Source organism: Melanotaenia boesemani, chromosome 23, assembly GCF_017639745.1.
Source record: "Melanotaenia boesemani isolate fMelBoe1 chromosome 23, fMelBoe1.pri, whole genome shotgun sequence".
NCBI lineage: Eukaryota > Metazoa > Chordata > Actinopteri > Atheriniformes > Melanotaeniidae > Melanotaenia > Melanotaenia boesemani.
In genome coordinates this window covers 10,501,634-10,516,216 of record NC_055704.1, presented here as the reverse complement: position 1 = coordinate 10,516,216, position 14,583 = coordinate 10,501,634, and the positions used below count along the sequence as shown (strand labels likewise).

At 37.7% G+C, this 14,583-nt stretch overlaps 3 protein-coding genes across 3 annotated transcripts in view; 1 reads left to right on the top strand and 2 right to left on the bottom strand.

Moving 5' to 3' along the window:
* nrip2 (nuclear receptor interacting protein 2) overlaps positions 1 to 4,706 on the bottom strand; it is a 32,543-nt gene extending 27,837 nt beyond the window's left edge. Inside the window, exon 1 of the mRNA XM_041977767.1 lies at positions 4,173 to 4,706. Coding sequence (XP_041833701.1) covers positions 4,173 to 4,328 — 156 coding nt within the window. The 5' untranslated portion in view covers positions 4,329 to 4,706. The remainder of the gene's footprint in view (positions 1 to 4,172) is intronic.
* Positions 1 to 14,583, top strand: part of itfg2 (integrin alpha FG-GAP repeat containing 2) — a 79,478-nt gene that overhangs the window by 57,217 nt on the left and 7,678 nt on the right. The gene's annotated exons all lie outside the window — the stretch shown is intronic.
* On the bottom strand, positions 8,596 to 12,547 carry klhl42 (kelch-like family, member 42). Its single transcript, XM_041977761.1, has 3 exons — positions 11,378 to 12,547; positions 11,104 to 11,297; positions 8,596 to 10,307 (listed from the first exon to the last, which is right to left on the bottom strand). The coding sequence occupies exons 1-3, from the start codon at positions 12,139 to 12,141 to the stop codon at positions 9,853 to 9,855; spliced, it is 1,413 nt and encodes a 470-aa protein (XP_041833695.1). The 5' UTR covers positions 12,142 to 12,547; the 3' UTR covers positions 8,596 to 9,852.

Genomic DNA, 14,583 nt, shown 5'->3' with positions numbered 1-14,583 from the left:
CGAGGTCCTTTTTTAGCTAAAGTCAATGATCTACTCCCAATGACATTCATAAAATTAGTCCCACTATAAAATAGCCAATGTTTCGTTTTGATTCATTAATATGTGTGGAAAAAAATACTAAATTAATATCCACTTAAAAAGTGAGAAGAGCAGGTTTGTTTTCTCAAATATTTGCTGTATATCTTTAAAAAAATATTCACCATTTGATGCACTGCTTAATCTCAGCCTTGTAACAACAGTAATTAGATTTGACCTTTTCAAACTATAGTTAAAGCTTTTTGATTATTATTATTTATTTAAATTAATTATATTTTCTGGGATTACTCCAACAACATATCCATTAAATTATCATGTTAAACAGAGTGTCAGTGATATGCCTTGTTTATTTAAGCCAGATGAGGAGAGACTGCAAAATAACAATTCTTCTAGAAATACCAGGAAGTATACAGAAATGTAGAGAACACAGAACGATGTGCAGTGAGCTGACAAACTAATAGCTCAGACAGCTTTACCCAGATGAAGGCTTGACCTGCAAGCCACCACAGAAGCAAATCATGCTTTCGTTTCATTTACAGTCCATCTATTCAGATCCTAAATGAGCTTTCTGTAGAGGGGACTCGCAGGCAATGCAGAGGGCTAGCTGGCAATTTCAGCTGCTTCATCAATTTTCCTGAGCTACACTAATAGAAAAACATTTGTTCCAGATGCATTACACATGTGCTCCCTGTGGCCATGTCTGAGCCGCAGATTGGTTTTCTGATAAGAGGTGCGCTTCGTTCTTTCTTAAAGGAGATAATTGTTAGTGAGATGAGAGGCTTTCTCAGCCCCTGCAGGAGATGTTGAGTCAGGCTGCCAACAGATGACTTGTACATTAAGCTCTGAGAGTCTAATAAAGTTTTAGACTAATCTTGTCTTTGATTTTATTTGTTATTGTGTTTAGATGTGAGGCTGTATTGAACTCAGCTGGAAGCCCTGACTGAGAGAATAAAACAAGTCACAGCCAAGCCAGCAGTTAGTCTGAGTCCAGTAATAATGTTAGTCATGCTGGGAATATTGTTTTTTTTATTTAGTATCTTACATGAAATTCAGCATTTATATCTTTGTCTTTCTTCTTGTCTGTCCATGTAAAACCTTGCTGTGCATCCAAAGATTTTTTTTGACAATCTGGCCTTTAAAACACAGTAAAAATCAACCTGTAGCATCGCCTGGTGTGTACAGTTTGAAGCACGTTGCTGGTCTGATTATCATCATGATCAGGGTGATTAATCTTTTTGTCTTTAATAATCTTCATCTCACTGATATTAGGTGATACTGGTGGTAGATGATGATGATCTGGATGAGTCTGTTGAGCCGGTAATTCTGGTTTGTGATGTTTCCAGTTCCAGTGCTCTTTAGTTTACAGCAACTTGGTTCAGGAGTTTAATCTTTTTAAGTTTCTTTAAGAAATACAGAAGTGTCTGAGTTTTCTCAAGCATAATAGAAATGATCATGACAAGAGATATGTGGTCTTGATTTAACTCATAAAGACAGGGTGGGATTATCCTTTCTTTTCTCCTTAAATCTGTGATCAGCCATTTGGGTTTGTTCACCAAAAACCAAAAGTAAACAAAGGTAACTCCAAGATTTCCATAAAGCTATTTTATGCCTGCTGGTGGTTGTTTTGAGGGTTTATGTCTTTTCATGTCTGTTTGAAGAAACTCTTTAATTGTTTTGTGTACATACTTAAGACATTTTTTCAACTTCCTGTTGTTTTTATACATTTTGTCCATCTTTAAAGTTTTTTTTTTAGCATTTATGCAGTTTTGTTTCTCTTTTGAGCTAATTTTTGTATTTTGGTAGTTGTTTTTTACCTCTCTTAGGCAATTTTTCAAATTTTTGTTGTTTTCAGACATTTTGTTCCTCCCTAAGGTTTTTTTTTTTTTTTTTTTTTGTTTTTGCAGTTTTGTGTCCCTTTTGGGGTATTTTGCATATCTTCATAGTTGCTTTTTTAAAACATTAAGCCTTTTTTTAAAGCACTTTCAGATGTTTTTCTAGTTGTTTGTATTGTTTCTAAGCAATTCTGCATTTCTTCATTTTTGTTTCCAGTTGTTTTTTCTCTTTGAAGCTGGTGTGTTTCCCCTTGTATTTGTCTTTGTCTCAATGAAGCGATTTTCTCTTTATAGTTGTGTCTCATTGAAGCTTTGTGTATCTCTGTGTAGTTGTTTTGAGTTATTGTGTCTTCCTTGAAAGCTCTTTTGAGACATTTTTGAGATATATTCTGTCTCTGCTACTACTCATTGTCAGTATTTTCTGCCTTTCCTTTGTGACTGCATTGACTTAGAAGAAATACAGTCATTTCAAACAGGCTTTGGATCAATGATGTCTTCGTTTTATACAGTTGGAAACTTGGAATGTGTGTGTCAAATATAATTGTTTTTAAAATATACAGATATTTTCTTTTCCCCTTAAAATACATAAATTTATAATTATAGTATGAAATCGTATCAAGGTGAATCAAGAGTATGGGAATGAAAACATGTTTAACATTAGATCTGAGTAGATGAGAGGAAAGCTAACAGAAAATTACGTTAAAATCTGGTGCACATACGTGCATCAAAGTGTGATTGTTGCAGAATGCTGCCAGTTCAGCTTCCCAGTGCCAGAGCGATTGTACTAAAATTGTTGGCGAGCTCTGGGGAACCTGGGAAGCCACCATCAAACCAGAATCCTGTCACAGGAGTAATAAATTGTCAGAATTATTACAGGGAGTTCCTCCATAACCGTTTCGCTTTAGGAGGCTTCTGGGAGGAAGAGGAAGCAAAGCAGTTGGATATGCTCCATTTTATACGCAGAGCTATGTTTTACCCTACAACTCAACCCTGAAATGTGTGTGCGTGTGATGTGTAATGACTGTGTGAGAGCTACTGCACAATGAGCTGTAACTGGCTTTGACATTCCCTCCTCTGTGCATGGAGTGCAGTACTCTGAATCTTTCATGACTTTTTCTGGTGATTCAGTGCTGCATTTTGAGGCAACACAGTTCACCCAGCAGTAATGCATTAATGCTTAAAGAAAACAGCTTATACACTCTTTCAAGGAGATGATTTTCTCAGTTTCTCTGATAACATAGATCTAAACTGAGCATATCCTTGGATAACACAACAACATGGTTTCTATAAAAGGTGGAGTGTTTACTATAGATGAATAAAGACCTGCGATGATTTAATTCCTGCTCAGGGAATAAAATGCTAAATGTTATTGTTGTGTAGCATGAAAAAAGAAAGTTTCAACTCAAGATCTAAACATGCTCCCATCTCTGCTTTTACACTCACTAAAAATGCACTGAGGAAATTAAGGAAACTGTCCTGTGGTCTAAAGAATCAATGTTTAAGATTCCAGTTGGTAGCCATGGACAATTTTCCCTCCAGGCTCAAGAGGAAAGGAACCACAGCTTGTTATCAGCATGAATTCAAAAGTCAGCATCTGTGATAAGGTTGGGGTGCATTAGTGCATACAGCATGGATAACTTGCACATCTGCAAAGCCAAGATTAACACTATAGGATATGTACAAGTTTTGGAGCAACATATGCTGCCTTCCAGATGACATCTTTCTCATGAAGACCTGTCTTATCTCAGCAAGACAAAGAGGAAGCATATTCTGCACATAATGAAGCAGCATGGATCCATTATAAGGGCTTGGGTACTAAGGTGGTCTGACTGAACCCATCACCCACTGAAAAGAATTAAAATTAGCTTTTTTTCACATAGTTTCATTGTTGGGTGTCATGTCTTTCTACAACTGTCAATAAAACTTTGGGTTTAAAGGGATTCAAGAGGATTAATTTCTGTTTTTATGAATGTTTTATGCAGTGATCCTGATATTTTTTAGAAATCTGAATTTACAGGAACCTTTCTGCATCTGAACAGTGGGTTGAATCCCAAAAAAATTACTCATTTGAAAATACAAAATATCTAAAGATGTAAACATAGAGAGATGACTGAAGCATGAAAGTAACAATATGACATCTATGTTTTTTTTCCATTTAAAAAAATCCTCTCTGTCAAACGGTGTTCTTGTAAAGGACCGTTTTTAATCTAATTTCTGCTCAATCTGAACCTGCACAACAGCCTCTCCAGTTTTGTAAATGATCATCTCACAAGCACTCTTTGGATTCTCTTGAATCCCACTCACCAAGTCTTTGGACGTGCCGAGTCTCTTGAGCCCATCCAGGGGCAGAAGGTCGGCTGAGTCCTTGTGTGTGAACTGGGTGGCTTGTTTCAGACGCCTCTGCTGGTGCAGGATTGCTTTATCCCGGATGGCTAGTTCGCCTTTCTTTGCCTCACTCATGGTCACTGTTTCTCTAAAGCTGTGCGATGAAGCACGGAGATATATCCTCAGAGCAGCAATGAGAAGAAGAAAGCCGCTTAGAGAGGCAGATGTTTAAGACTGCTCCTCTTTGAGGTCCCTTGCAGCAGAATCCACTGCTCTGTCCTTTTTGAAACAGTCCTGTCCTCCCCTCAGGGCTTCCTCTGCTCACTCATGTATGTGCCTCAGCAGCTTTGGGAATTATTGTCCTATCCTGGGTGCTCCTCTGATGTAGACAAGCATCTTCCTCACTGAGATCTATTCAGCCTCTGACAGAGGCTGTGCGAGGCTGTGGGGAAGGTGTGACTGAGTCTGTGTGAGCGTGGTTTCTCCCCTCCCCTCCCTTCAGTGCCGTCTGTCCTTGGATCTCTGTCTCTCTGTTACACTCACATCTCTGCTTTCTGAAGTGTTTTCTCTCCCCTCTGAGTTCTTCTCTTTCTGTCACACATTCATCAGACACATGTTTACAATACTGAGCATGTTTTTTATTGACGGCTCTTCATGCTACATTTTAAGCCTCGTGCTACAAAAACATGTCACCATGCAGCTACAAGACATTTGTCTGTCAGTATAGATGTTGTTTGTGTGTCTGACAGGTTGCAGTATTAGGTCCGGCAGCCCTGCTGTGGAGGTGTGAGGGTTATCACTGCCATCTGACCTCACACAGAGGATCAATCTGGAGCTCTGATGGCAACTATTGATTTCCTTTGACCCCCTCTGACTGTGACTGTGGATGCAAGAATCCAATTCTTCCATCCACCCATCCATCCACACCACCAAAAGCTATAAATACCACATCCATCTTTGTTCGTGACCTCTAGACGATGACACATTTTTACTGAGGTGATTATGCAGCCTACAGGTGTAGAGGGTGTCATGAGATGCAACAAATTGTTCATTTTTTTTTATTTAATGACAGTTAATATGATTCTTGCTTAAAATGCTTGACATCAAATTAAAAATGACTTTATAAAATACATAATATTTATATAAAAAGGAAGTCCTTGTGAAGGTGAAGTGGAAAACACTGACAGCCTGCAGAGGAAGGAGTTGCTTGAAAGCACATGCTGCCCCCTGCTGGTTGCCATGTCTTTGATTTTTCAGCCTCGTGCACATCAGTGTTTAAATTGAGCAGCTGTGCTCTCCAGTCAATTCAGGTGACATTTTTTATCTACAACCGGTGTGGATATGACGTGAGTCATGTTTTTGATGTGATTTATGCTAGATGCCATCAAAATCCTTTTTGTGTGTGTTAGAAATAATTTGAAATTTTATTTTTTATATTTTCCTAGAAAATGGGAATATGTGCAGCAATTTCTTGAAACATTTGCAAACATAAATTGAAATTAGATTAAAAAAAAAAATAGTTTTAAAACAGCTTTAAAGTCTTCAACATAGTCTGAACCTTTTTAGGCAAGCTTTGTTGTAATCTTCAGGAATAGTTTTCCAGGCTTCTTAAAGGACTTTTGTAAGCTCTTCTTTGCATTTTGGCTGTTTTTTTTTTTGTTTTTGTTTTTGTTTTTTTTTCATTCTCTGTCAAGATGACCCAACAAAGCTTTAATAATGTCCAGGTCCAGGCTCTGGGTGGGATTCATCCTTCCATCAGACCTGTTGGAGCTGATTTTCAGTTCAGCTTTTGTGTCATTTGGCGTACCTCAGCCTTTTCTTCATTATCCTTCATTAAGACTGGCTTCTAGACAGCCATCTTCATGGAGACCTTTTCTAATGAGGCTTCAGCCAACAGTAGATGGATCAACTGAAGGTCTAGATGCATTTCTCTGGTCCTGTGTCAGGTTTTTGGTGGCTTTTTGATCCTCTTTCTTAAGGCCATCTTTTTCAGTTTCTGTTCATCTCTTTTAGATCGATTATTAAGGTCAGACACCACCTCTCTTGTCCACTTTCCGCACATTTTTAAATATGCACTACACACCATGCTGAGATTTACCACATTTTCATTTCTTTGGGCATCATCTTGTTGTTGAAAACATACTATTTTATGCCTCTGGAACTGTGACGGCTTTGTCCTTTTTCATAAATACAACAAAAGATATGGAATGTGTGTCTGTGTGGCAGTTGCTGGTACAAAGATACTCATTTAATTAAATTAAGTTAAAGATACAAATTAAAAAATTTCTTTTTGTTGTGTTGTCTTTTAAGTGTCGACGCAACAAGAACTTGACCATAGAGTGAAAATCCAGTCAATGTCCAAAGAAAACCTCCAGAGAGTCTGCAGAACTGTCATTAATGACCACTTTACAGAAATGAATGGTGGCTCACGACTTTTACACGGTACTGCATGCGTTGGACGAAGAAACTGAAAAAGAAAAATTTGAGCTATGCTTTTAACATCGTGAAATCTGGAGCAGTCCCAGCCCAGAAGGATAAAAGACTTTTTTCCTTTTTTCTTTTTTTTTTTTATTTCAAGCATAAAGTGTAGGCACCTCAGTGTGAAACCTAAGAACAGATATTAATCTTTGAGACTAAATGCCATAACTCCTTGTACTTTTTTCCCCGTCAAATAAATAAACCAAATTTAAAAATAGCCTTAGAATTAGAAACATGTCACTGATATGAGTGGACAAGGACAACCCGTCAACACAATAATTCAACAAGCAGAAATATATAAAGACTTGAAATGTGTGAAAAACCTCTCTGAGCGCTGTGTTTGACAATAACCAAAGCATGAAAAGATGCATGTAGATATATGACATCACTACAATCACACATAGACATAATAATGGCAGCTGCAGATCTTATTTTGGCCACATTTGAAACACACAACCTTATTCTGACATAAAATCTTTATTTTAACTTGAACTTTTTTAAACTCATTACTTGATGTGAGGTGTAAAATAGAAGATAATCTATTGCAATTCCAAATATTTGTACTGAGATACAGACTCGGTCACAGAGTTCTGGAAAGAAGTTTGATTTTGCATTTGAGAATATCAAACATTTTTTATTTCAAAGCCACACAGTTTACACCAAACAACACTGAAGTAAACTGCAGCTGATCAGGTGTAGACCAACATATTATTATTTACTAAATAATGAATATGAGTGGTCCCAGCATGGAGCCCTGTGGCACACCTTACTTCACATTAATAAAGCAGAGATGACTGTCTGCACACACTGAAATCTGCCTCTCAGGTTGTTTTCAAACCAACAGATAATGTTACGTACCGATTACTTCAGTATTACATAATCTGAAGCTTCATCCTATTTTTACAGCACTGTAAAATTGCCTTAATAATAGAATAGAACAGAAACGTCATTGTTTTTGTGCACTGTGGTGGGATAGAACTAAACTTTGTTTAGCAGTAATCTCTCACAGTAGTACATATCCAATGTATATTATTACATTCAACCTTCTGTTCAAAATAATATACTTAATGGCAACAAACAATATTTAACGTTAAAACGTTTTTTTTTTAAAGAAATATGCATTGTTTTATATGCTGCACTAAACAGTGCTGTAGTATAGAAACTGTAAAAAAAAAGTATTTAACACTAAATGATAATTAGTGTCTCCTGAGATTTCATTAGTCACATAAGTCTGCAGACAGAGTATGAAAAAACAGACGTCATAGTTTACATTGTTTTCATTGTAAAAGAAATTAACATTTTACAAGTAAATAAATTATTATTTTAAGATATTTAACCCACTTGCATGAACTTCCGTAAGCATGGGTTGTATAAGGGAGATTCAAAAGAAGCATATGCAAACATCTTTTTACTACATTCCTCAATTAGAAATGTTTTCTGTTTTGTTTTTTTGTGTTTTTTTTAATTAAATAAGCTTCCCAAGGCCATCACTAACTTTTATTGAGATATGGCACTGACTTGGTTTGTTGGATAATTACCATTATAACCATTAAATGCTGATTATTTGGGTTTTTACAGCCTTTCCTTTCCAGCTTCTGCTATAAAGTCACAGGACTATAAAGCTATGGGCTCCTCTGCCAATGCTTTTTTTCACTGTTTTCTTCCAGCTTCATAGAAATCAGTAGACGAAGATCTGATCCTAGGAGTGCACATGCAGATCGTGTCGACTTTTCCTGGGAATAAATTTAGCAGAGGGAGCAACAGAGGAAGGCTCCAAGGACATGGCAAGATATTTTAGTAAAATGTCACATGCATCATAAATAACCTTCCTTCTCAGTTTAATTTGGAAATTCTGACTAAAACTAAAGCAGAAAAAAGTGTGTGTTAATAAATGATGCTATATAAATCAAGACATCACAACAGATCCCTGGAAAACCTTTTAATTGTGGCCTAAATTTCCAAACTGCAAAACAAACAAGTAAAGCAGGGAAGCTGAAATCTATCAACCAAACACCACAAATACTCTGTTTACCCAACACTTACAAGACTTTCCAAGGTTAACTTTACTTCTCAGGAAGTATCCCCACAATTTCACACAGAAACCAAAAAGTATCTCAATAAAAAAAAAATCTGCATCAGCAGAATAAAAATAGAAACAGCAGTTTTTGGTCAGTTGCTGGCAACATAACAAAATCTTGCATTTTGTGCTTTCAATTCATTTTTAAGTTTCTATTAACTGAGGCTGCAGAAGGCACATGTGCATTGTTCAGTTCATGGAACTGTGCTTTCAGCTTTTCTTAGTGTATCTCTGAAAAATAAGACTGTGTGAGTGCACACAAACAACACAAAGCTCCCTCTGACTCACTTCACACCCCAAAACTACTTCTAAGGAGCTTCTAATTCCCATAAAACTGGCAGTGTAAAACCAAAGCCATTTCCACAATCTTCTGCTATATGCAGAACATAAAGACATGAAATGTAGTTTGTTAAAATAAGTTTAAGGTTTGTAGTTTTAGCAGATAAACGTATACATCAATGCCTTATTTGGAGTGTAAACATCAGGAACATAGTTGAGGCAATATGTTATGTAGCTCTTGTTTGTGCTTCCTAAGTATTAGTATTACAATAAGTTTCTCTAAAGCCACTAACTGCTGTTCTGACAGTATTTCCAGAAACCTAAAACACTCTTCTATCAATTTAACGGAAGAAATGTTCCAGCTGCTCCAAACAAACATCTAAAATCCAAACAAAGATGGCAGCCAAGCAGTCGAAAGTTTGGGAACTGGTTTAAAAACTTTTTCTTCCTCACAATATTTATTTTTCTCATTCGGGTATCTACAAATCTGAGGATTCTGGAAATATTTTCATATGAGCAGTGAGTTCTGTGACTGTTTAACACATGAGAGGCACATAATGAAGCTAGCTGTTATGACGTTGACTTGTGGGCACAGAGTTGTTATTTTTAGCTCATTTTTTTTTATTGAAATCCACAGCAGAATGAAACAACGTAGTGTGTTTGTTTGCAGGCACAGAGGTCAAGAGGTGTTCAACCCGGCAAAGAGGTATTGTTCCTGCTGATACCACACAGCCCCATTCAGAGCAGCAGACCCCACACACGGGCCCGTTAATGCTGCCGGGGCTCCTCTGTCTGTTTTAAAAGTCCCTGCCTGGTGCCTTGTTGTCATAGCACATTGGGGAGATAAAGAGAACAGAGCAGCATGTTCTGTCCCAGAGCCGGGAAGCGTCTGAAAGCCTCCCAGGCGTCTGAAAAAATGTTGTATTTCAGAAAGACGCGGTGCTCCAGGCTGGTGGGCAAGCTGACATCCCGGCTCATGATGTAGATGCCGTCGTTGTGCAGCGTGCACGTCAGGTTCAGGCCTGACTTGGACGTGTTCTCCTTCAGCTGGATCCACTCCCCCGTGGTGACATTGTAGGACTGCACTGTCAGAACATCCTCCGTCTGGCTGGGACGACGCTGCCGCCGGCCCGATTCCAGCTCATGGGTGTAGCCCCCCACCAGGTAGATGGTATCTTCCACCGAGAGCATCTGCTGCTTGCGGATGTGGGCCGGACAGGACCGGAACACTGTCCAGGTGTCAGAGGTGGGGCAGTAGCGGAGGACATTGGTGTTCCTGTCTGTCAGACACAGATTAATTTTGAGATGTAATTTAGCCATATCCACATGAAATTTCATTCAAATATGATGAATACAAACTTTCATGCACTTAAACATTATTAATTTAGGTCTGCACAGGTAAAACAACTACAGACCTTTTTGTTTTTTACCCTCTTAACCATAAAATTGTTAAATAATTTAACTTGAAACTGTAAATCTCATCTACTTCTGATGTAAAAGAGGCTGCATCTTGATAAAAAATTCCATTCATTGCATGTATATTTATATTTTTTCATCTGTCATTGAGCAAACACAAAAAGAATAACATACTAAATTTAATTTCTTACTGAATGCCTTCTCTGGCATTGCTGAATCCACTTTTCACCAATGACACTCTACTGCCTCACGTTCTCCAGAACACCAATATAAACACTGGAAGCTGTGGAGCTGCTGGTATGTGCTTGTTTACTGTGTTTTGTTTGTTTATCCAGAGGCAAATCAATTAAATAATTTAGCAGGTTGGCAACACAATAATCAGAAAAATGTTACTGACAAGTCTTGAGTTCTTACAGTAAGGATGAGAGGGACCAATATTTGGCAGGTGGTTTTAATGTAGTGGCTGACTGATGTATTTTAATGCTGCTATTTGGTAAACAACACTAAAAGGAAACCAGTGTAAAAGGCCTTTGTTTCCATGTATGCTTGTTTACAGTGTTACTTTATGTGTGTGTTTGTGGCAGTGTATGCTGCTTTTCTGTGGATTGAACTGCACAAAAGACACCAAAATCCTCATTCCCTGGATTTTTGTACACCCACCTCTTGCAGTGTAGCCACCCATGACATAGATCATACCCTGGCACTCACAGGCTGAGAACTCAGCCAGTGGGTCAGGCATAGAAGAAACACAGGTCCACCAGTCCTGTTCTGGGCTATAACACTCCACCGTACCCAGACACTGGCCTCCAACAGCATACAGCTTCCCTTGTACTGCCAGCAGCTTAAAATTGGACCTGCATGAGAGAACACAGTGACTGAAACATGAAGGAAACAAAATTCAGCTGACCTGTAAGAGGAGAATTTCTTGTATTACCTCTTCTGGTTGAGGGGAGCCACCTGGTTCCATTCGTTCCTGCAGGGGTTATAGCAGTGCACAGCAGAAATCTCCTGACTCGTCATCCTGTATCCGCCAACTATGAAGAGGTAGTTGTCAAGGACAGCAGATCCGTATCCTCTGACGTTGATCATATCTGGAGGCAGATTGTTTGCCAGCGGCTTCCAGCGCTGCTCCACCTCTCCATACCTCAACATGGACCACGGTTCATCCTGATCAGGCACATCAAGGGACAGACAGGTGAAGTCCCCGATTGCTACCAGGGTGGCTGTGCCTTTCATGCGCATCTCCTTGACTTGGTCTATAACAGCAGAGGGCAGACTGCTGAACTCAGGCCGTCTCAGCATGGGGTGATAGTAGTAGCTCATGTACTTGAGGCATGCATTACGCAAATCATGAGTCCCGTACACCTCAGAGAGGCTGTACAGCTCCACGCAGTTCTCCAGGCGGATCTCTGAGGTCAGGAGTTTGAGGATGGAGGTGACCTGTAAGAAGGAAGCCGTCTCGATGAGATCCTCCAGAGTTTCGTTGACTATTTGGACTTTGGAGGTGTTGATGAACTCTAGAACCAACTCCAGACCCGGTACGCTGAGCCCCTGCAACTGTACCATGTCCTCTGTGGACTCTCTCATACCAGAGCTATACAGCGCACGGAAGTAGTCGCTTTTTTCTATCAGCTTCTTCTTATTAACCTCGTAGGTTTTGTCATCCATGACAATAGCGATAATCTGGTCAGATGACATGATGAAGAGAGCCCCGGTGTTTGTCTCTTTTGTTGTGCTCTTCGTTTGTCAGCCTCCTCCTGACCGACCCACCGTTTACATTTCACCGGCGAGGGAGCTCTATGGTCGGTCTATATATGGTCATGTTCAGCCCATAGATCGCCAAGGAGCTACTTTCTTTAGCCGGGGAAGCTAACCAGCTAACAGAGGAGCTACAGATGCTGTTAGATAAATTACCCAAAATAAACCCTTTCTTCGGGTTAACATTCGTCGACAGTCTGACAAAAAACGGCTGCACGTTTTAAATTATGTAATCTACATATATAAATGTATTTCTAAAACTGGCAATAACGTTTTCAACGGCATGTCAACAGCCTATTGTTATGAGATGCGCGAGCTGTCAAATTTTTAGTGTTTTGATTTGGAGTTTTACGTCACGTCCGGCTTTCTTCGCCTTGAGCATATTATTGTAGACATAGAGCTATTACGGTACACTGCAGCCACCTACCGGTGATTGCACGAATAGCGGCTCGTCGTTTGAACACTAAACGATTTACGTTTTCGTTTATCTTAATTAAATTAGCGATTCAGTAGTCCAAACATACTTCCATGCAGGCACAAGATTGAAATTAAAATGTTGCTAAGTAAGAATACAATATTAAAGGTATTAATAACACAAAACTCTTTTATAACTAACACTCATTATGTGGAGTATTATGTACCAACAGAGTAAAATGTTTGAAATGCACCACTCCTGCTATTTAACAAACTGCAAAACGTATTTATTTTATTTTTTTTTTAAAAAAAAAGCAACATCTGTTTTGGTTAATATAACAAAAAAAATCATAATATCAAGTGTGAAGTTATGTTTGTGTTTTGACAGTGCCATTTTTCATTTATTTTTTGGGCTTATGTTTTTTCCACTGTAGAAGTTTACATTTTCTATAAATTTCTACTTTGTATTGTAATCACTAGAGGCAATACATTCGATTAAAATGCCCTTTTCAAATTCTTGAAAACATTGTTTGGAAATTATGGTCAACGCAAGGGTTTCTACAAGTTCCATAAGAGGATTTATGTCTAATGGGATGAAACACTATTAACAGCACGATGCTCCTTCTTAGCTTGTTTAGGTAATTGATATAATTAAGTTACAAATATAACATCATTCATGTGGTCCACATTACCTGTGTTTGTTCATTCTGCCTCTGGTTAAAATAGGATCAGCAGCTCTCTTGTCCATATTCAGCTCTCAACCAACATAACATTTGTTAACACAGTGTCTGAGGGTTTAATGGAGAGCTGAAAGACTACCAAAATTTAACCAGACTGAGACAGGAAGTACTGCCTTCTAAATAAAATTACAATATATTTGTGCTGAATAATTGTCAGCAACTGCTTTTACTTTCAGTCCAGTAGATAAGTTTGCATTTGTTTATGGTGACATATAGAGTACTTCTTAATTCAGTTGTGGTTTTTATTATCATTTTTTTTACTTTACAAATTTACTGGCATAAATACATTTTAAAGATGCAGATAAATTTCTATTATAGCTCTGTTATAACTCATGTATATAACATCTCTGTTTAACATACATGGGCCCTAAAAATTAAATTAAAAACTTAAGACTATTTTCAGGATTATAATTATTATTATTATTATTATTATTATTATTATTATTATTAACGTTATCATGTTTTTCTAAACAAATGTTACAAAGTGCTTCATGCAGCATTAATACTTTAACATCAAGTTTTTTTTTAAAAAAAAAACAACAAATAAAAACAGTAAATTTGAGTAAGATCAGGAAATGTTTTTTTTATTATTATTATTAAAAGTTTGTTTTAAGAAGAAAATTAAGAAAATCTGCTCACCTGATCTTCTCAGGTAGCTTGTTGCAGAGTTTAGGAGCAAATACTTTTTTTTTTTTTATGTGATTTATTTCAGATATGTCAACATCATTGTACCAAACATAATACATGCTAACACAATATGAAAACAATCTTTAACACAGATTTGAAACTATGTGTACATATACACATATGCATAAAATAAATCTATACAGTCTATAAATAAATGTATGCACACACACCCCTACATTTATACTTACACAGCAACACACATAACACACATACAAATGTATCCATTAACATGTCTGAAAGGGGTTAGGAAGAAACTATACTTATTTATTCCTATCCTTTTTCTAATAATCAACAATTACCTTTTACAATCATTATCATCAGGTTTTCATCCCTGTACTTGTTGGAAATCATCAGTTTTCAACTCAGACTATTTTTTAAACACAGTCATAGTCAACATCCTTCAGTTCTTGGCTGAGTTCATTCCAAACCTTTACACCACTGACTGAGATGCACATTCTCTTCATGGTTGTTTCAACGTTCCTGGTTCTAAAGTTCAGGTTTCCTCTGTAATCATAACCCCGCGCTCTATCGGTGAAGAGTT